Source organism: Salvelinus sp. IW2-2015, linkage group LG4p, assembly GCF_002910315.2.
Source record: "Salvelinus sp. IW2-2015 linkage group LG4p, ASM291031v2, whole genome shotgun sequence".
NCBI classification, from domain to species: Eukaryota; Metazoa; Chordata; class Actinopteri; order Salmoniformes; family Salmonidae; genus Salvelinus; species Salvelinus sp. IW2-2015.
The window spans coordinates 1,837,470-1,860,171 of NC_036841.1; the positions used below are offsets into that span (position 1 = coordinate 1,837,470).

General features: G+C 43.4%; 1 protein-coding gene across 4 annotated transcripts; it reads left to right on the forward strand.

The window, feature by feature from the left end:
• Positions 1-4,284: 4,284 nt before the first annotated feature.
• Positions 4,285-21,775, forward strand: hic1 (hypermethylated in cancer 1). 4 transcript variants are annotated; one of them, XM_023979903.2, is made up of 2 exons: positions 4,285-4,479; positions 12,723-21,775. In XM_023979903.2, exons 1-2 carry the CDS (start codon positions 4,420-4,422, stop codon positions 14,961-14,963), a joined length of 2,301 nt encoding a protein of 766 aa, XP_023835671.1. In that variant the 5' UTR covers positions 4,285-4,419; the 3' UTR covers positions 14,964-21,775. The 4 variants fall into 4 exon arrangements, with proteins under 4 accessions (XP_023835671.1, XP_023835682.1, XP_023835688.1 ...); XM_023979914.2 differs by having other exon boundaries at positions 12,739-21,775; XM_023979920.2 differs by lacking the exon at positions 4,285-4,479 and adding an exon at positions 6,844-7,041.
• The last annotated feature ends 927 nt before the right edge of the window (positions 21,776-22,702 follow it).

The following is a 22,702-nucleotide window of genomic DNA, read 5'->3' on the forward strand; positions in this document are numbered from 1 at the left end:
ATTAATCAGGGAGTGAGGGGTAGTTCAGCGCGTGTGTGTGTGTGTGTGTGTGTGTGTGTGTGTGTGTGTGTGTGTGCATGCTCACATGTGGCTGAATGTGTGTGTGTGTGTGTGTGTGCTGATAGAGAGCTGGATGGAATGGGGGTGATGGTATGGAGACCAGGACCTCCCAACAAAGCTGAAGAGTTCACCCAGCGAGCGAAAGGGAGGGAGGCTGACAGACAAAAAGCCTGGTGTACAGATTGTGACTGCCAGTGAGAGACAGAGGACGAGCTAGATGATCTACAGAGGCAGAGATGGTCCAGGCCTTTCCGTATGTACATGACCCACATTCTTCAGGCAGAGAAGTGATGGGACTGTCTGTTATCCTCAGAATGACTCTTCTGCCCAAGACCAACATAACATTTTAAATACCTTTCACGAACACTTTGAGAATGTTCATGTGTGTGCAGCAGAGTGCAAATCAGGGACAAGACGCAAGTGTGTACGACAGGTAAGTACAGACATCATTATACAGGGACAGTTCCCTGAAGGAAAGCAGTTCATACAAAGTCCATGAGACCCCCCGCCTTCCCTTCTCCCCTCCTCCTCCAGTCCATGAGACCCCCCGCCTTCCCTTCTCCCCTCCTCCTCCAGTCCATGAGACCCCCCGCCTTCCCTTCTCCCCTCCTCCTCCAGTCCATGCCCATCTGTCCTCTCTTCTCCCCTCCTCCAGTCCATGCCCCTCTGCCCTCTCTTCCCTGATTATCCAGGTGGGAGTGAAAAAAAAAAACACTTCCAACCTGCTCACCCCCCAACGGGCCTCCCAGAATGCCTATCTGCTGACATCACTAAGCAGAGACCTGGCAAGCCAATCTCTCCCCTGCTCTGCTCCGCTCTCCCCTTCCCTCTCGCTCTCTCTGCTTCCTGYCCTCATGATGTCACACACCATATGGTTTTCAGAGAGTATCAAGCCGGAAAAGAGATTTAGTCGGTCAAGAGGAGAGAAAAGGAGGGGTGGAGCGGGTGTGTTGTGTGTGTAGGATACAGAAAACAAAGGTTGCTCTTCCCCAATGTGTGCTCTGTGAGTGGAAGGTAAAAGGAGAGAAGAAAAGGGAGAAGGGGTGAGAAGGGAAGGGCTGTGCTGTGTGAGGCTAATGAGGAGAGACCAGGGAGCAGAGACCACTCAGCGGACAGCCATGTGCACCACAGACGCCCAGCAGGCTGGCCTGCTCACTCACACATATTGGGTTTACCAATATACTTCCCCTGCATGATGGTCCACAGGAACCAACAAACTGTAGGTGCTGGGGCAGTCCTGAGGGACAAGACTGGCAGCTGCACACCTCTGGAGCTACCCCAACCAATGCCAACTTGCGTGATAAACGTATCAAACGTATACGTTATGATACATACATTTTCACACATCTGCAGTATGACTTTCAGAGAGACATTTCAATGCCACCAATTTACTCTTACCATAGCCATTTCTCTGACATGTGAATCCCATACTATCCCTGTATTATCATAACTCATCCATGAGTATTTCTAATCTGGATTTTATATGGCAAGATAATTGCTCATCACAGACTGAGGGTGGATTAGAATAGCGACCAAACACAACAGCTCAGGGAATTCAAATTACATGCCTTGCACACCTATCCACTAAAACTGTCGCAAAGCTGCTCATTACATTTAATTAAAAGATGGGTGTGATTCAATGTTGAGCCTACCGCTCAATCTCTGGTGAAGGGTTGGCTCTGAGGGGGGAGTGCATCTGGTAAGGACCGTGGCCATGTCCGCAGGGAGGGTAGGAGAGAGTGATGAGAGTGAGAGGCGCAGACTGCCCTGAGAAAGAGAAAGTGGGAGAGAGAGACGCTTGGACGGTTGGAATGGGAGCAGAGTGATGATATGCTCATCTGGTGTAGGGTGGCAGGGCGCTAACCGCTAAGACAGCTGTAGGTGAACCATTCTATCCCACGTCCCTGCCTCTCTGCTCTGTACTGTCTTGACTGCAGCAGGCCACCTGCCAGACAATAATGGAGCAATAATAACTTGATTGGGATGTTATTGGTCACTCTGAGCGCAAATTGAAACGAGGCGCTCTGAGCCTTTGAGGGCTGGGGCCCGCATATCTCCTAACAACTCTCTGATAAAAAAACACTTTCCCTTTATTATTACTAACTCACGTTGGRTCTACATCAAGTTCAACATCCAAGTTGATTCAACCCTGCTCYAAAAACACACACATATGCAGCCCTGTCATTCGTAAATACACTGATTCTACAAAACATTAGGAACACCTGCTCTTTCCATGACAGACTGACCGGGTGAATCCAGGTGAAAGCTATGATCCCTTATTGATGTCCACTTCAATCAGTGTAGATGAAGGGGAGGAGACAGGTTGAACAAGGATTTTTAAGCCTTGATACAAGGATTGTGTACGTGTGCCATTCAGAGGGTGAATGGGCAAGAAAAATATATTTGAACAGGGTATGGTAGAAGGTGCCAGGTGCACCGGTTTGAGTATGTCGAGAACTGCAACACTGCTGTTTTTTTCCCATTCAACAGCTTCCTGTATGTTTGAAGAATGGTTCACCACCCAAAGGACATCCAGCCAACTTGACAACCCTGTGGAACGCTTTTGATACCTTGTAGAGTCCATGCCCCGACAAATTGAGGCTGGTCTGAGGGTTAAAGGGGGAGCAACTCAATATTAGGAAGGTGTTCATCATGTTTTGTCCACTCAGTGTAAGTTTGGAGGTGTGTGATTTAGGTGACAGCAGACCTTTTGGTGCCTGGAGCTTTTTAGCTGCTGCAGCTCACCTTATCTCAATGTCTGGTTCCTAAGTGTGGTTCTGGAGGAAGTGGCTCTCACTCACAGAATATCAATGAATAAAATGGTGTATTCCAAAGTTAAATTATTGTATGAAAATGTATTGAAACTCATAGATCCTTAGATGGCCCATATCCTTGTCTGGTTCCATTCTGCCCACCTTTGTGACCAAGGTTATCAACAGTTCATCATGGGAACCTGGAAGTGAGCGAGACAATACCTCCTCTCCTCCAGGCCGGGTGACTTTGACCACTCTAATGAAACAGCAGCCAGCAGCATCTTGAACTTGGATAATACCAAAAGGAAGACCCTTCGAGCAGAAGATTGTCAGCTGCTATTGTGATTGAAATACCACAACACACGTAGGCTGAGACATGAATAGGCTTCTGCCCGGTAAGTGTCCTACTAAATCAACATCTTTTGTCTAAAGAGCAGCAACAAGATAATGATGGTGAAATAATCAGGGAGCCGTCCAGTGGTGTTCATAATAACCTGTAGCAGCTCTTATCATATTGACATGGTGTTGGTCAGACAATGGGAGGATTGGGTGTTGGAGGGAGCAGTCACAATCCACAGCAAGGCTTATGGAATCGTCTATAGGGAACGGTTGAGTCGTTATGATCATTAAAGATRAGACTGATTGAAAGTCACTGATTGACCAAAATAACTAAATTGACTAATCAAATGTCTTATGGAAACCTTGTTGATTTCTGTCATGTAAATARGTATTTTAAAAAGACACCTGCTACATATTTGGTAGTCATCGCCATGCTAACACCTGTGTAAAACATTGTAAGCAGGTACATTTTCATATCAAATGAGAAGTTCAGACAAATTGGCATTTAATTTCCTGTTCAAAATAACAGATTGTCTAAAATAGAAGAGAAATGTTAATATGAACACAATATTAACCTCAATGTATCGGCTTTCAATAATTCATCAAATTTTGCAAAAAAAAGGTCATGTTTTTGGTACAGTTTAAGATATTTTCCAAATTATGGATTATATAGAGAGTTAAGTATTGTGCCCGTCTTTACCCATGCTTGTGCCATTGAGGGAAAAAATATAACWTCAGAAAGTTTTGGAACAAATAGTGACTTTCATCCATACAGTTTTAAGTGCTTTACTGATGGGGGTGATTTATTCTATGAGCCATCCATTACACTGGCATGTCTGGTAATGCAGTGAATCTGACAGAAGAAGTTCACATACAGCTTGGAGTATGGAGAAAATATATACACTGAAATGGCAAAGCAAGTGTAATATCGATTTTTCTTAATTCCAAATAGAATATAAGCACAGTGCAAATTAACGGGTTTAGCAGTGAATAACAGTAACTTTACGCACAGAAGGCTGCTGCGCACATTACAATCTAGAATGCCAACCATTGGGTGTCGCTGTGGGCGCATCCACCCGGCCATCAGCCCTGGTCTGATCGGACCCCGACCAAATCTGAAGAGGTGTCGATATAGTACTATTGCACGTGAGAAATAAAACAGCGTGCGGGGCAGAGAGAAAGGGCGAACGGTGATAGAGAGTAGGAGAAAACACGGAAGAGGTTGGTAATAGCACGGAATTTTAGGCGAGTGAGCGTGGAAGTCTGGATGAGGGAATCCCGAGGAGAAGACTTCACAAACGGCCACGACACCAGACATGAGTCCGAGGTGGGTAAATGACAGTTGGRAGAGAGCGCGCGATGGCCTCCTCTACTCTGCGACTTCAGGTGCATTCAGTCAGTGAAGCCAATACGAGCTCTCCTACTTATGTATATATTTATTTACTTTTTGAACAGTTGTCTGTCAGCTGGCAAGTATAGACTTAACATGCCAGCACCTGACGCCTAAATTATATCGCATTTTAAAAGCTTTCAATTATCGTGAGGTTGCTTAGGGGTAAATGTAAAACAAAATCTCCCAAGAATGTCTCTCAATCTAAAGTTACTTATTTTTTTCGAAGGATTCGAGAGAGGAAACGTGCCTTACTAATTCAAAACAACCGTGTTTAATTTAAGATGTTTGTGATAACGGCAAAAGGCCCATTTGCAGTGATAACGGTTTACAATTAGTAGCCAAAGATTGGTATACCTACAGTCAATTGGTAGAAGAAAAATATAACCTTTGACATATGCTCAGCTTCTAAAAGTTTTAGAACTGATGTAAATTAGAAAAGTTGATTGAGAGATGATTTTCAGACTGTCAGCCAACAGTGCAACTAGGCCCATTGCTGTGTATTAAAAATAGCAAAGGCTACAATAACTTGTTATTGTACATGATCAAATTTAGAACTGTGTACTGTGTGTGGAACACTGAAATCACTGTAGGTCTGAAAACAAACAACTGCAGAAAATCCCTAAACAACCCTAACAGCTGTCATGATTCATATATATTTAACAAAATTATGAAARCGCAACATGTAAAGTCTTGGTCCCATGTTTCATCAGCTAAAAACAAAAGATCCCAGAAATTGTCCATATGCACAAAAAGCTTATTTCTCAAATGTTGTGCACAAATTTGTTTAGATTCATGTTAATGAGCATTTCTCCTTTGCCAAAAATAATCCATCCAACTGACAGGTGTGGCATATCAAGAAGCTGATTAAACAGCATGAAGAGTATCTGTCTGTAATAAAGTTATGTTGTGGGGGGAAACTTATCCTGGCCTATACCCTCGCATGGTTGCGCCCTTGCCCAGTCATGTGAAATCCATAGATTAGGGCCTAATTAATTTTTCAATTGACTGATTTCCTTGAATGAAGTTTCACTCAGTACAATCTTTGAAATTGTTGCATTTTTTTGCTCAGTATATTGTAATTATTTTGGGGCTAATTTACAGTACAATGTAGGTACACTTAATCACCTGTTACGGTAGCTTACCCCAAACGTAGAGGTAGGTACCTTTTCCGCTCCAAAATAGGCCCACGTTTTACGCATGAAAACAAATAAGGCCAATGACTGCACTACTAGGCTACTATATAGTATATGGTTGCAGGATTACCTTATATTTATATTTGATGGATAAATATCAGRGGACAGAGTTCTGCTCTTCCCTGCCCACCTCTGTCAGTGCTCCGAGTGTCGCAGGATATGGGCCGTGGCAGTCTACTGTAAGCTCTTGTCTGCTTGTCTTTACCTGAGCAGGTGAGACTCATTAGACATTATGCTACAATCAGTAGACACCAAACTCTAACGATGAAGTGACTCTAAGTTAGCCAATGKGGGTTGGACTGTAGAATGTCACATCCGTATAGGCTATTAATGGTTTACCCACTAGGATTAGTACACAATATCAATAGCACATTTTAAACTATCCAGTGGAGGCTGCTGGGAGAGGAGGGCTCATAATAATGGCTGGAATGGAGTCAATGGAATGGCATTAAACACATCAAAGACGTGGTTTCCATGTGGTTGATACCACTCCATTGACTTYATTTCAGCCATTATTATGAGCCATCCTCCCCTCAGCATCCTCCACTGAGACATCATAGGATGAACCTTATCAGTAGGTTTAATTGAAATATCCATGATCTAAAAGGGCGTGTGTTAAAGATCAGTTTCAGTCAAATGGTATATGAGTAAACCAGCCATCATCWATCGGTGTGTAGGCTATTTCCCCATGGTCTATTGTTGACAATAAGCATTTTTTTACGGGTCTCATATGTCTCCAAACTTCAGTTCAGTGCGAAACTGCTGTGGGATATACAATAAAGGCCTGTCTCTTTAAGACGAAGTCGCGATGTGTTGTGAAGTTCAAGTTGGGGTCAGTTGAATGAAGTTCCTGCCCTCGATTTTAACATTGAGTTTTATTATAGACTGACATCACACGGGGTGCTAAAACACTTACGGCCCATAGAGGCTCCATTATTGCGCGTTATAGCCTCGACACAAAAAATAGGCAAGGAAATTACTAAAATAAAACAGGAGGAAACTGATGCTGGACTAAGCACGTATTTTTTTGAAGGAGGGGGTGAGAAAGAGAGGGGAGGGGCAGATAGAGCGAGGGAAGGAGGACACAGCGAGAGAGAGAGAGAGAGGGAGGGAGGACGGAGAGAGTAACAAGAAATTCATAGCAATTAATAATACAAAGTTTTGGCAGTCGTGCTTGGAAAACTGGCATGGTTTTTGGAGGCTGGCAGTTCAAAGTTGAAACGTCAGAAATTACTCCAAAAGACTGCTGAGATGATCATTAAGGGAGACTTAGATCGGATGGCAGAAGAGATCGGGCATCCAGGTAACGTTTCAATACCAGCTTTTTAAAGACCACTACAGTTACAGAACAGGCAAAATTATTGAGACCAAATATTGACGATATTTCACTTTTTAGCGATTTTAATGTGAACATAGGGGGTTTATCGCGGGTTCAGTGTTTGGTTAGTGTTTGTGTATTTTGAATGCAAATGAGGAACTTTTAAAATCATAGTCATGTTTTCCTAATTTTGTGATGGAACCCATTAGTTAATAGATTTTTATTTGTAACAAGACATGGTTGCTTATGTGAGCAGTCTTTTGTTTGATTCAAACATTCTCAGCTCCAACAAACTACGAATAGCCTATACAATTGATTCTTGTTAAATGGATCACTGGACTAAATTCTATATAAACTATAACAAGGTAAGATTTATATTGGATTATTTGCTGTTAAGTAGGCCTAACCTATATGTCACCTATTGTCATCAGATGGTTGTGTRGGTATCTATCTTTATACAGAGAACAGTGTAGTTCAGTCTCTGGGTGTTCAGCATGATGCCTCATCCTCAGTCACCCAGTGGTAGTAAATTGATGCAGTGGGTCTCGGTGCAGCGTTCACCCCCCCTCCACCACAGTGCAGCTATAGGTCACAGCTCGCCTAGCATCGGACTAATGAAGGGTTCATGGTGCTTCACATGGAGTTGATTCGATTTTAGCCAGAGCGATGACGGCTTTATCTGTTCCTGTTCTGTTCCTCTCCCAACCCCTCTGCACTTTGCTATGTCAACATTTAAGTGATGTCGTTTATCAAAACATCAATCATCAATCASAAAAATATTGACAACACATTACGCACGTATAGGCCTATGTCATAGGCTATCACTAATTTACAGTTATTTCAATGAAATGTAGAGCTGCTTGAATTTCCGTTTGTACAATATTTGCGGAGATGATTTAGTGTAGACTCATGGTTATCAGACTGAGATAACGACGGGTGATGCACTATAGAAGTCAGRGATGGTTTTATGCGCGTTGAAGTCTCGTGATTTGTCTAATGCGAGGACAAGATTACAGAAATAGGGATTGAGAAAGCAAGAGATTTAAGATACCTAAATCATGTATATCATGTCGTGTTGTTGTTGTATCCTATCTTTAAAGAAAATAGGCCTGAATAACAAATTACTTCTCAAATGGTCCATTTCTTGATAAACGATGTATTTAATAAGACATTTTGTAAAAATCTATAGTCTAATGGACGCATTGAGTAGGAATATAATTACATTTTCTGAAGAAGTTGACAGGACTCAGAAGTAGGCGRGTCTATTTTGTTAAAAGGGCAACTTTGAGTTTCTAGGCCTACTTCCCATCTCGGTGTGTATTCAATCAAATCTAATGATTTAATTAAGACATGGTTGCACAAAACTAGACTTATCTTTTACAACTTTACAAACTYTACTGTATGCAAAATACCTTTTAAAAAAGGAGGCACATTAAAAAAAATAAGTTTTGTTGGCCTATCTCATGCAAGTTAGTGGTGACAAGGAAACTGACAGCCAGAACATATTTTAAAACAAATAAAAAATGTAAAACCTATAGCMTTTGAGTTATTTTTAGGAGGCCCCTTTTATAAAGGAGCTCGTGTGCACTTGTCTCCCGTCGGGATTATGAATGGAAGTCTGGGGCCTCTTTTCTAGAGAGATGAGGCGCGCAGATCGCGAGTTTCAGCATTTGAAATGTCCCTGATAAGGAAGTCAACGACATAGCGAATCAAAATCATAACAAAGGTAAAGGCAAGGTTGCGTTGATAAGGTGACAGCCTCGTTTTGACGGCTGTCTAAAACTCTACTCACTTCTCTAGCCTTCTGACTATAGAGGAAGTGTAAAAAGCAAATGTCTCTGGACTTATCTAAAATCAAACCTTGTGGATATAATTCGAGACGTCTCCCTGCACTGCTTAGGCTAAGCGCAGGACACCCACTCCTTAGGCTACTTTTAAAGCCTCAATTGTAGTTGTCATTAAATAAGGTGTCATGCTCTACTGCGTTTATATATCCCATTCACAAAAATATCGTGACACGTAAGGCTATAGAGCTCAGTGTCTCACTGTTTTTTCCTTGTGGTTTGACAGGGTGCATGTTATGCCCCTAAACAACATGTGAACAGCAATGATAGATAGTATTTCACAGCATGAAAACAAACAGTTTAACTATTTCTCCAAATATTCATTGTTAGTCGAAAYCTCTAAATACATTCATTTAGAATAGACTAAATAAAGCATAAATAAAACAAAATTAACATTTCATTTGCTATCAATAAGTATGTATGTTTTCTTTGCAACGTTCATGAATTATTAAGTGCCTTAAATAGACCATTCTCAAACGAAAAAATACTACACTGATTAACATGTAAACCTACATGCATACAAAGTCGTTCTCTGAAAATCAGGCAGAATGTGTGGATGGGAAGTGTGGAGGGTGTTCTTAACCCAGAGCAGAACCCCTCAGCCTCAACTCAGCCTCAACCCCAAACCAGAGCAGGGACAACGCAGACACAACACAGGTATCATGGATACCAAACTGTCCCAAAGATGACTCAAGGTTCTCAAAGAAGTCACCCTTATACCAAATATAGCATTCACCTATAACCACTCGGGAACAAATCGTGGTACAGGAAAACATTCAGAATGTGCATGACAGACACAAGAACCTTCAGGGCCCATAGAGGTTATTGAGAAATTATTATCAACAGACACTTACTGAAGGTGAATCATATTCCAAAATATCACTTATTGTGATGATAAATGTTTCACATTATTGTAAAACATGTTTACTAATTGAGAATAAACCATCTATAGGAGAGAGAGAGAGAGAGAGCGAGAGATGAAAAGTAAAGTAGGTTCGTCCTATTTTATGCACGTGAATGATATTTGAATTGTGAACATAACCTTCCACTGAGATGCGTTTTAAGACGTTTGATTGGTTTAGTGGATTAGAGAGCTGTCTTTGATAGGCCGACAAGGGGATACAGTAACTGTTAATGCATGATGCTCAGACAAGGTTTTTAATAGGCCTACATTATTTATTTTGGTCACTACTTTCTTATCTTTCACTCGACGTCTTGAGAGAAAAAACAATGTGCATATTCTACAAATTCTACAGATATGACAGACAGTYCAGTTCATTCGTTCATTCTAACTGGATGGTCATGCTAATAATTTGAATTCGTTTTTTTTCACTGAACGCGTTAAATGTGTTAATATTATTTTTGCAATTCATATAACCAAACGATGGTAAAAATGACAAACCCGCTTTTACGCATAGGCTACAAGCGCTCGTGTGTGTGTGCACGTGCGTGTTCCTGTGTATACTTGTGTGACATGATAACGATTTCATAAAACATCMGAATATGATAGCATCAAACAAACGGAAACGAACCCAAGCAAAGTATAGCATCATTGTGCCATACATGCAAGCCCACTCTCTTGCTGCTCGTTAGACAGATGAGATGCGCATGTAAATGTGGCAGTTTTTCCAGAATCTAAAAAATAAAATCATAACTTATAAATATGCCTGCTATATTTTTTCCTCTACCATTGAAACATTTAAGTAAAACCCTCTTTATAATTGAAGGCTGGCATCCCATAAGGGGGTGGCATGTTTGTCGACGCGCGTAAAGGGGACAGTGTAGCATAGATCTCTGTTTCAGGCCGCCTTTTTATTCTCTCAGGCCGTGTATAGCGTGTTGTGACAGAACAAACGTGTATGGTGCACTYCCATTCACCCTGGGGAAACATCCGCGCCTGTCCAAACCTCATGCGTAAAAGCCTATGAGGGCTGCGCCTTGCGCACAACGCACCAATCGAGTAGCACAGTGCCTAGATATATAACTGAAATCCTTCGCGATGTTAATGTGTAACTTACCCATCGCTTTGAATATCAATTCTCATCTGAGGCATATTTAATTTCTTTTTTTGTATTTGCTCCTCATATCGTGGAATTTCTAGTAAAATACGACCTGGGAGAAATGAAAGACAGCAGCGTTTAAGAGAGCAGCAGTGGAAACCTGTAAATGGTTAGGTTATGATTATTATTACACCAAAATGACAAAAATGTTAAAATTGCTACGTTCCTTTTGGGTAATTCTAAACATATCGACTCAACTACACCGCAAACTCATTAAGACTGAAGTGTGTCTTTAAATAATAGGAATGGAAGGCTATGAGACAGCCAGGGTATACAACCCTGTATAAGAACCACATACACTGCTTTTCTTTAGATGGATCCCTTGGTATGTTTATGTGTGGTGTGCAGTGGGCTTGCAGGGCCTCCATGTGCGCAGAATAGTGTCTTAAGGAGGCCTCAGTCGGTAATTAAATGTCCACTCTCAATCTCATGCATCAGTCCCTCTGACTGGGGGCTTATAGTCAATGAAATAAACAATAAGAGAATGAACTTATGTCAGGAAGACCACGGTCGGACATATTTATTCATTTGCTTGTTTCCCATCAGCGAGACCAAGCCCTTAGGGACAGTTCCAAACTGTTTCATCTCATCAGTAAAGTATCCTCAGACTCCAATGTTTGAACAATACATCCTGCTAAATTTGTTCAGTTAATAATGTTTACTTAAGCCTTAGTACAACAATACACCTGTCTCTTATACACATCTAGATGTGTATAAGAGACAGGTGTGTGTGTGTGTGTGTGTGTGTGTGTGTGTGTGTGTGTGTGTGTGTGTGTGTGTGTGTGTGTGTGTGTGTGTGTGTGTGTGTGTGTGTGTGTGTGTGTGAAGCATTTGTGTGCATTAGAATTCCAGAGTTAATCTCAAATTAAAGCATTGGAGCTTCTCATTTTGTCTTGATTTACATCCTGTGTGATCAGAGTTCCTTATATGACTGGGCCGAATGGGAGCTCAAAGACACATCTTTTTTTGGACTCGTCTTCTGCCTCCACAGGTTTACAGTATACCTGCTCTTCATCATACTTGCAAAATGTTCACTCTCCGCTTTGTTTAAAACACTGCACACACCACCACTGGAATATTTTTTATGGAAGCCGGCAACACGAAAACATATCCATATCTGTATCTTTCTCTCTCTCAGCATTTCAGTTTAGGAAGTGAATGTGTACACTTCAGTTTCTGATAATGACAAAACCATGTCAACTGCTGCTCACTTACAGCAATAGCTCAATTTTATAGAGTAACTCCTATGTGTGCTGCCTTTACTGTAAATCTGGAGCCTATCTGTTCATTTTTCCTTACATGGAATCAATATGATTCATCAAAACCAAGTTATGTAATGGGATACAGTGGCAGAGTTCAGCTAATAGCAGGGTTGGGGTCAATTCCAATTGAAGGCGGTCAAATTTGGAAGTGATTTTAATTTTAAAATTCWAAAATGTATTYAAAAAAATGAATAGTTTAATTATAGCTCCTCAGTTTATTGGGAAGTTATTGAAAATGGATCCAGTTTTTTTCAAATTTCAAATTGTTATTTAAGTTTCGAATTGAAGATGTAGATTTTAGTTCACTTTATTTATTTATTATATACGGATGCCAAATCAGACCCTTGTCAGCACTGTGCTTCGTTTTTAAACGTCTCACTTAAATAGATAAAAAGAAGATTGGGGAATGTGCCACAATATCATGCAAGCATATTAGAAAATATAGAAACATGAGGAACTATATACAGTAGATATTGACTGGCACTGCATGACGTTTACAGATATCTGCTGTTTTAGGTGGCGGTCTGACGACGATGCTCCATGCCATGGAAGTCCCAAGTCATGCTAGACACCTCCTCCTGCAACTCAACACCCAGCGCACCAAGGGCTTCCTGTGTGATGTCATCATCGTGGTGCAGAACGCGTTGTTCCGAGCCCAYAAGAAYATTCTGGCCGCCAGCAGYCTCTACCTGAAGTCCCTGGTCGTCCATGACAACCTCATCAACCTAGACCACGAGATGGTGAGTCCCGGGGTGTTCCGGGTCATTCTAGACTACATCTACACGGGCCGYCTGACSGARGGAGACCMCAGCTCCCCGACAGAGCCCAACCTGGGGGCCGTGCTGGCTGCAGCTAGCTATCTGCAGCTRCTGGACTTAGTGGCRYTGTGTAAGAAGAAGATGAGGAGAAATGGGAAGTACCCTCTCCGCCCCACTCCTGCCTTTCTGCSCTATGGGAAGATGGKCCCCAATAGTTTGGGTTTAGGGGGAGGGRGCAGGTATCGGGTGTCCACCCCTGTTATTCAGTCCTGCTACCCAGGGGGAGTTGKGAACACCCACACGCCWCGYGCCCCACCACTAGAGGAGCTGCCGCYSCACCCCCATGCCACCCATGCAGGGGAGYTGTATGCCCCCACCTCYTCWCAGGGCCCTCAGGTGTTCCCCTCCACACCCTCAGCCCTGCCTGCCCAGCCCAGCCTTCGCCCAGCCCACTCTGACAGAAACTGCTCCCCCATCTATGGCCTGGACCTCTCCAAGAAGAGCCCTAACTCCCAGTCCCAGAACACTCCCTCCCACCCACACCTGGCCCATGCCCTGCCCCACCACGATGAGGAGCGGGAGGGGGGGCTGAGCGGCCGCACCAGCCCAATGCTGGGGAACAATGGCGGGGCCTACCCCACAGAGAAGATGGAGACGGCTGATCAGGCGGGGTCTCTCCCACCTCACTCTTACCCCCACCTTAATAAGCCCCTGGGGCCCCACCTGCCCCACCTCCACTGCTCCAGCTCCCAAGGTCCAGACCACTACCCCTGCCCCCCCAGCCCCGACACCCCCACCGAGGCTGGAGAGCCCAGCAGGGAGGTGGGCAACATCTACCGCTGGGTGAAGCATGARCCACTGTCATACACAGCTGAGGATGAAGAGGATGACGAGGATGAGGAGGAACGGGGTGGAAACGGAGACCAAAACCACCAGCATCACAACCACCATCACAAAGCAGGGGAGGAGAGCGATGATCGCTACCGTAGGGTRGGCTGTGATGGGGAGGATGAGAAGAGTGGCTCAGGCAGTGAGGGGACAGGCAGTAGTGAGGGTCGACCATCACCCACAGGGGYCATGGGGAGGTTCCACCTACCCTACGAGCCTGAGAGCTTTGGGGACAACCTGTACGTGTGCATMCCCTGTGACAAGGGCTTCCCCAGCTCTGAGCAGCTCAACGCCCACGTGGAGACCCACACAGAGGAGGAGCTGTACTCTGGAGGGGAGATGGGTAGCAGCAACAGCAACCCCAAAAACAACAGCAGCAACAGCAACGGTAACGGCAGCCTGWMCWRCCTGGAGGGGARGTCCAGCCAGAGCCTGACGCCTGGGGTCCTGGGGGAGATCATCAGACCCTATCGCTGTAACTCCTGTGAGAAGTCCTACAAGGACCCGGCCACGCTGCGCCAGCACGAGAAGACCCACTGGCTGACAAGGCCCTACCCCTGCAGCATCTGTGGCAAGAAGTTCACCCAGCGCGGCACCATGACCCGCCACATGCGCAGCCACCTGGGACTCAAGCCCTTTGCMTGYGACCACTGCGGCATGCGCTTCACCCGCCAGTACCGCCTCACAGAGCACATGCGCATCCACTCCGGGGAGAAGCCCTAYGAGTGTCAGGTGTGCGGGGGCAAGTTCGCCCAGCAGCGCAACCTCATCAGCCACATGAAGATGCACAGCAGTGGGGGGGCCGGAGGGGYWCTGACGGCCGACGGCAAGCTRAAGCTRGACTTTGCGGAAGGGATCTACCCCCTGAGTAAATACGCAGCAGAGCACCTGGGGCTGAAGCAGGAGAAGGCCTCAGAGCTGCTGGCAGAGCATGCCATGGAGAGCCTGTTCCCGCTGTCCAAACTGGCAGCAGAACACCTGCGCCTCAACCACCATGACAAGATGGATGTCCTGGGGGTCCCGGCCCTGCCCCCTCCCCCAGGGTCCCTCTCTGACTCCCACTCCCGTATCATTGACCGCTACTCCCCCAGCTAAGACCCTCTGACCAGTCACCCCCAGCAAGGCCTTGGCTTCCACACAATCCTGTGGGCACACAACTTAACTTACAGTATTCTAACGTCATTCACCTCAACTCCATCAGTATCTGCACCTCAGACTAAGGCCAATACCTGGCCTAAAGAATGCACACACACTGTGTAGACTCCTATAAGTGCCTTTCTTTMCAAAGTTTGCATTATATGCATTTCAAAGACCTTCCTAGAAGAACTGTGCTATTTCTATTATATTTTGACCAAGGAATACCCACTCAAAACAGTGTAGTATTTATGTATACGCAAACCACCGAGCCAAAAACAAATTGAGAACCAAAAATCAATTTTTCTTAGTTTTTTGTACATAATGAAAAGCCGAAGAAACTGTTGCCAGAAAGTGTTGTAATATGACCCTACACCTGTGTACTAAATGTACTTTTGTACTACTACTACTATTGTAATTGTACATAAAATGGGAAAAAAGCACATATGGACAAGATTCAGGGCTCCTGTCCAGAACTGAAAGGACTGTTGGACAAAAGAAAAAGCCAAAGCTTTGGGATTTGCAATTGATTGGACCACTTTCTTAATTTTGTTTTTTTGGGGTACTGGATTTTCTCTCTATCTCCTGATCCAGTTTTACTCCATGCTCCAGCTGTTCTAGTCACGAGGGAGGGACTAACTGAAAACAGCATTCGCTCCACCATTTAGGTAAAGTTATCTGTGCTTTGTTTTTCTTTGTTTTTCTTTTGCTTTGTTGTTACGTACTCTCTGATCATGATGTTGTGTACAGAGAGACCGATATTAAGTGACAGTAATAGTAGCTTAATGACTTGTACACTCAGTGCCATAACCCTTTGAACCCATAACCTCTCTTTATTGGTATTTTTCAAATCATTTTTTGACTTGCATCCAAGTGCCTTCAAACTGTTATTGAAAAGTAGCGAGTAGCACAACCCTGTGATCTCACAACTGGGACGCATCATGATGCATACCCAACTGATGACACGCCAATCCTTCTCCATGGCTTTAACATCCAGTGATGTGGAGTGTAGACTAAGCATGGGTGTTGCCTGTGACGTTGTGTAATATACTGAACGAAGATATAAACGCAACATGCACCAATTTCAAAGATTTTACTGAGTTACAGTTCATACAAGGAAATCAGTCAATTGAAATAAATTCATTAGACCCTAATCTATGGATTTCACATGACTGGGAAGGGGTGCAGCCATGGGTGGTCCTTGGAGGGCATAGGCCCACCCACTGGGGAGCCAGGCCCAGCCAATCAGAATGAGTTTTTCCCCACAAAAGGGCATACCCCCTCAGATGATCCCGCAGGTGAAGAAGCCGGATGTTGAGGTCCTGGGCTGGTGTGGTTATACGTGGTCTGAGGTTGTAAGGCCGGTTGGACGTACTGCCAAATTCTCTAAAACAACATTGGAGGCAGTTTGGTAGAGAAATTAACATTAAATTCTCTGGCAGCTATGTTGGACATTCCTGCAGTCAGCCTGCCAATTGCACGCTCCCTCAAAACTTGAGACATCTGTGGCTTTGTGTTGTGTGACAAAACTAYACATTTTGAAGTGGCCTTTTATTGTCCCCAGCACAAGGTGCACCTGTGTAATGATCATGCTGTTTAATCAGCTTCTTGATATGCCACCTGTCAGCTGGATGGATTATCTTGTCAAACTAACAGGGATGTAAACAAATTTGTGCACAACATTTGAGAGAAATTAACTTTTTGTGCGTATGGAAAATATCTAGGATTTCTATTTCAGCTCATGAAACATGGGACCAACACTTTACATTTTGCGTTTCTATTTTTGTTCAGTGAATTTACAATGGTGGGTACAGCTATACAACTCACCAGAGGAGAGCACAGAGAGGCCATCCAAGTCAGTGCTGAGAGGCTTGAGCCAATTACCCCTAATCAGTCTCTATCAATAGCAGCAATTCCCTCTAATACAGATGATTCATCAGCACTGACAATTGTCCCATTCTGAGCATAAATAGTACTAATCACTTTGAATCCTTTTGACCCATAGTAGTCTCAACTCTGACAGAGGGCCGTGCTATCATTGACAGGCCAAAGTGACTGCTCCGCTGCTGCCTTAATACACACACAGGGACTGGGAGCTGCTAATGTGACGGCGTTGTGAACATGAGAGCTGGGCGCTAGCTGCCTCTGACAGTGCTCTACTCGTGGTGCGGCGGCAGGCCGCGCCGTCTGTGTGGGTGAACAGCACAGCACACCCCAGCTGCTGGCCTCCCAGTCTTCCAGTAATCCCTGTGAAATCTCACATTCTCCCTGACAATTCACACTGTCTGTCGGCCTGACGCCCCATTTCATGCCTGCCATCCAGCCCCTCTGATCCACACCATAACAAGACACCCGAGCACTGCCGAGCCGAGTCCTACATCTGCCCTTCCCTGTCTCCCTGCCAGGAGGCTATCAAACACGGCACAGTACAGTACAGTGGCTCGTCTCTATCAACTGATGAGCACTTATGGGTTTGGGGTTGAAGGCACTTATTGTTTTGTTAAATGTTTTAGAATGTTTATTCCAAAGAGCATGCTGGCTTATTATTTGTCTATGTTGTCGGACCTTATGTCAGATTGGAGTTTGTTGACCACTATAGTGCCAATGCCAACCTCAGTAGGTGAATGTGAAGACTAAAGCCATGAATGCACTGTGATAGACTTAGTGAATCTTAAAACCTTATCTTGGAGACTGAGACAATAAGCCCTACTATTGTGGGATTGTATTAATGTACAACATTAATTGAAGGGTTTTATTCTGTAGCATAATGAGCATATCAAGGTGTTGTTTTTCTGTCACTTATTTTCTTTCTCTTTCTTGATTTTGAACCAAAGCAAAGTGAAACTGGTGCTTACCTCAGGACGGAACCCAGCATGGCGACGCAACGCTTTAGCTACACACCAACCAAACAACACACACGTACACACTTACGTACATGCAGATACAGACACACAGCACAGACATTTACATCCATTTTCATTTTTTATTTTGAGGGGACAATAGTCCTGTGTTAAACCTGTGGTMATTTCATGGTTATGAGATGTTTTACTTGTCTTACAATTTTGTTGATAACATGTGATATTAACATTTTCCTCTTATTTTAATATGCTGTGTACATGTTCCTTTTTACTGTCCTAATAGAGGCTTTGTATGSGTTTGACCAATGACATTATCTTAATAAGGAAAAGTCAAGCTGGTGATTTTCTCTTACCTTTGGAAACAAAAGTGTTAACTTTAATTCAACAGAATATACAAATGTAAATGATGATAGGGCTTGTAAGGCAAGACATAAGGTAATACCTCTGGTTCCAGAGAAACATATATACTGTCTATGTGAATTAGGTCTTTTATTTTTCACCCGAAGCCTTAATGTTTAGTGACGTTTTTGGTTGCACACAAGGAGTGATGTATTTATCAATATTTCCCTAAACAGATAAACAGTGGCTGGGCTCTGAGTGGATGAAAGCTATAGCCTCAAGTTGTTTGACCCATTTCTCTGGAGGAGGCTTTGTGAGCTGATGATGAATAAGGCTGTGTGTATTTATACACAAACACACTTTAAGCCAGCTTGTTTTGGACTGCAGGACATGCAGCGGTTCCCAGCAGCCTACGTGAAGCACAAAAATCACACTTGGCTCCAAAGTTAATTTAGAAAAATAGTCTACATGGAAACTGTATGGGCACAGCTGTTTTGTTATAACATAAGAAACTAGTTTAAATGACATGTGAATTGACAGGGGTGGACAATATTAATCTTCGATTTATCATGGCAGTATGAGGTTGGACCACAGACATGTGAAGCCCCATAGACAAGAGGGAACAGCCCATTTGAAGTTGATGTCAATGGTGGGAATATAAATCTCTCCTGCATGTTCTGTCTCTCATTCATTAGTTCACTCTCACTGAAAGTCTATCTCCCGTTTCCTTTTCTCACACCGTTAAAACAAGAAAGAAATAGTTTCCACTGCCACTCCAAATCTGTACAGGAAGAGAGAGCGAGATAATGTCCAGCGTTACTGTTCTGAAATTACATATAGTGGGGCCGAGCGTATGTGTGTGTGTGAGTTTAAAGGGGGAAGTGTTGGTTTGTCTGTTTGTGTCCACATGCTATTTGAGTATATGAATGGCTGTTAATGTATGCTCTGGGAATAGTTCTGGTGTGAAGGAGAGCAGAGAAGTGAAAGAGCAGGAAGTGAACTCTTGGCTGGGCCTTAGCGTTGAGCAGGATGTGCAGTGTGTATCTGCTTGCAGACCGATAGCGACACAGATGAAGATTGGGAGGGAGAGGAGCATGGAGAGCTCAGCAGGGTGGACATAAGCCCATTGTTTAAATATGAAAGACTGATCTTAGTTCTAAACCTCGCCATTCAGAAAACATTAAGAGCCTCCCTATCTTTTTCCCATCTTCCTTCCTTTTATTTATTTTTTAATTTTTTTAAAGAGTAAACCCCTGTCCACTCTTATATTGTACAATGCATAGTGTGCTCTACTTTCAGAAAACTCTTAACAAATTAAAGGTCTAATGAAGCTGTTTTTATTTAAATATTACATCCTTTCTGGGTATTAATAAAGTACTTTACTTTGATTGTTTCAATCAAAATTATCCCAAAAAATAGCTTCTTAGCAAAGAGCAATTTCTCAAGTAAGTCTGTCTGGGAGTGGTCTGAGTAGGGAGGGGAAAATTGAAAACTAGCCGTTATTGGCAGAGAGGTTTGGAATTCTCTTTCTTATTGGTCTATTAACATCAACAAAAAATGTTTGAGCATGGCCTTATTTCTATTGCAGCATATTTGATGACTATCATTCAGATTCCATTCACCCAGGTCAAGGCTACTACATGATAATCAAATGGTCCCTGTACCCATCATGAGGTTGCTACAACCTAGCCTATGAATGAAAGTTTTACAATGTAGGTGCACAAGTCGAGAGAAACATTTGAGGAGACACTTGCYTGTATCTAGCTGATCTAGGATGTAATCATTAGTCCAACAGTTGCAAACGAGAGTTTCTATTGGACAAATTCATGTATGTTTATCCCCGTTTCGTTTTTTTCAACGGAATTGGCAGAATGAATACACCCCTGATCACGCGTAAACACAGTTCACTTTCATAGCAGCCACATTGTATTCCTTCTGTCATCTATGCACTCTCCTCCTCTCACCTTTTCCCTTCGCTTGTGAACTTCAAAGCACAACACATCAGCTGTCTGTGACCAGGCGAAAAAACCTTTCCAAACCAAAACCAGAACTAACGTGTTAGTAAACCCACTACAATCAAACAGTGASTTTACAATGTACAGTCAGTAAGCAGTTTAGCACTTACACCGATGGGCCCCGGTGGCAATAAATTAGTAAAACCAAAAGCTTACCTTGAATTGGAAGAGTTCCAGTGTTGTGTTGGATAGTCATAGCCAGCTAGCCAACATAGCATCCCTCTGTTTGAGCAGGTTGTTTGAATAGGCTAAACTAGCTAGCTGCATTTGCTAGCTAAGTAAGTGAGACTGAAAAAAAATGACAAACTCTCTATCTCACCACATTTTATACACTGCAGTGTTAGCTAGCTGTAGCTTATGCTTTCAGTACTAGATTAATTATCTGATGCTTTGATTGGGTGGACAACATGTCTGTTCATGCTGCAAGAGCTCTGATAGGTTGGAGGACATCCTCTGGGAGGTGTCATAATTACTGTCTAAGTCTATGGAAGGGGGTGAGAACCATGAGCCTCCTAGGTTTTGTATTGAAGTCAATGTACCCAGAGGAGGACAGAAGCTAGCTGTCCTCTGGCTACACCATGGTGCTACCCTACAGAGTGCTGTTGAGGCTACTGTAGACCTTCATTGCAAAAAAAGTGTTTGAATCAATTATTTGGTGACGTGAATATATTTTGTATAGTGTTATCTAAAAAGGATAACTTTTTWAATGTTTTACCATTTTTATTTTTATGAAATTCCCTGAGGAGGATGGTCTTCCCCTCCCTTCTCTGAGGAGCCTCCACTGGTTCCCACAGTGGACCGGGTTGAATTCGAAGGGAAGGAGAGACTTGACACTTTCATTGGCCTTTATTACAAGCAGCTGCTWTCCTCCATTTATTCCCCCAAACTGCACTTTTCTGGAAAATTCATTGAATTATGATTTTTATTACCCTCGTGACCCCCTAAAACCSTCCTCAATCGCCTTTCCTCTCGCATGTTGCTTCCTCCTTTTCCTCTCTCCCCGATCCAACCACTGATTTCCCACTTTTTCTTCCTTCGTTACCTCTTAGCACTGCTCTCACCTCTCCGTCTGTCTCCCGCTCTCTTCTTGACACTCAGCACGAACCACTAGTCCATGCTAACAACCCTCCTCCTCTACTCCTCCTTCCCTACGCCTCCTCTCTCCCATGATCAAGTCGCTTCCAGTTGTTTTTCCTGCTCMAGAAGACAGTTGTCTAAATGTTTATGCGAACAACTACTTTATTTTTCTTAACGCCCTGATCAAGTTCCAAAATGAACTTCAAAATTTGACGACGTTATTATGTGCTTGCTTTTCAAGTCAAGAAGTATATTTCAAAGGAATTTAATAGACAGAGCATCATTATTGAGGAAACGCAGGACAATACGAGAAAGAAATGTTCAGAGGGAAATATGCTAAGAAAGATGCCAGTAAAGTAAACATGAGTGGATGAAATTGCACAATTGAGCCAGACCACAGCTCCACCAGCCAAGTCATGTGCTGAGAGGGAGAGGGAGAGAAAGAATGAGAGAGTTGAAGTACCAGTCATAGCTTAAGTAAACAACATAGAAAAAAACTGAGTGGCGGTGAGCTGATGCATCGTCAGGTTTTCATGTTGGCGTCTCAGTCTGAGTGCCCTTCAGCATTGGTGTCTTCTTACCAGGCCTTCAAGTCATCACCCAGTCTCCACATGACAGAGACAGACAGTCTTTGTTCAAGCAGAGGAGGGAGTTGTGGCTGGTGGCTGCCCCATGTCTTCTTCAGTATGTTTTGCTTGGAGCGTTCTGTCTCCACCAGGCAGTGAAATAGTCAGACCGCAGACCTGATCAACAGACAAGACAGACTAAGAAGACACCATGTAATCTAGAATATCATATTGCCGTTTTTCAAGGCTTGACTCTATTGATATGATTCATTTACGGTACTTCTCCTAAAGTGAATTGACTAAAACAACAAACAACTTAAAAGGAAAACAACTATTTTGGTGAAAATAGCAGTTCAGTTTCTGATCTAATCTGGGGTCTAATAGTCATGTATGAGTACACAGATACACACAGACACAAACAAAACGCAGACACACGAACAAACACACAGCTGGATGGCAGACTGCCCTGTCACTGTTCATGACTGGCTGTTCCAGATTAGGTCAGATTAAATTAGGTTTCCYTGCTCCWTTTGGAGTGTCAGTTCTTGTAGAAAAAGTCATTACTAAAGMAAAGGCAATGTTACTGACGGCCTGAACTGAACACGCACTGAGACGCCTGCCAGAATGTCACAGAGCCGAGGGTCCACACACTCTCCTAAACACACTGCCCATTTACATTAAACACACACACCACACACACAACCAATTTGATCCCATATAGAAATGGTGGATTTGGTCCATCATCTGATAAAGATTACTGGGGTGATTGAGGTGGAAGTAGAATTTGTGGTTGCAGAGTAGGAAAGTTCAACAGGCATGTAGACTGAATAGGGATAGACAGAAGC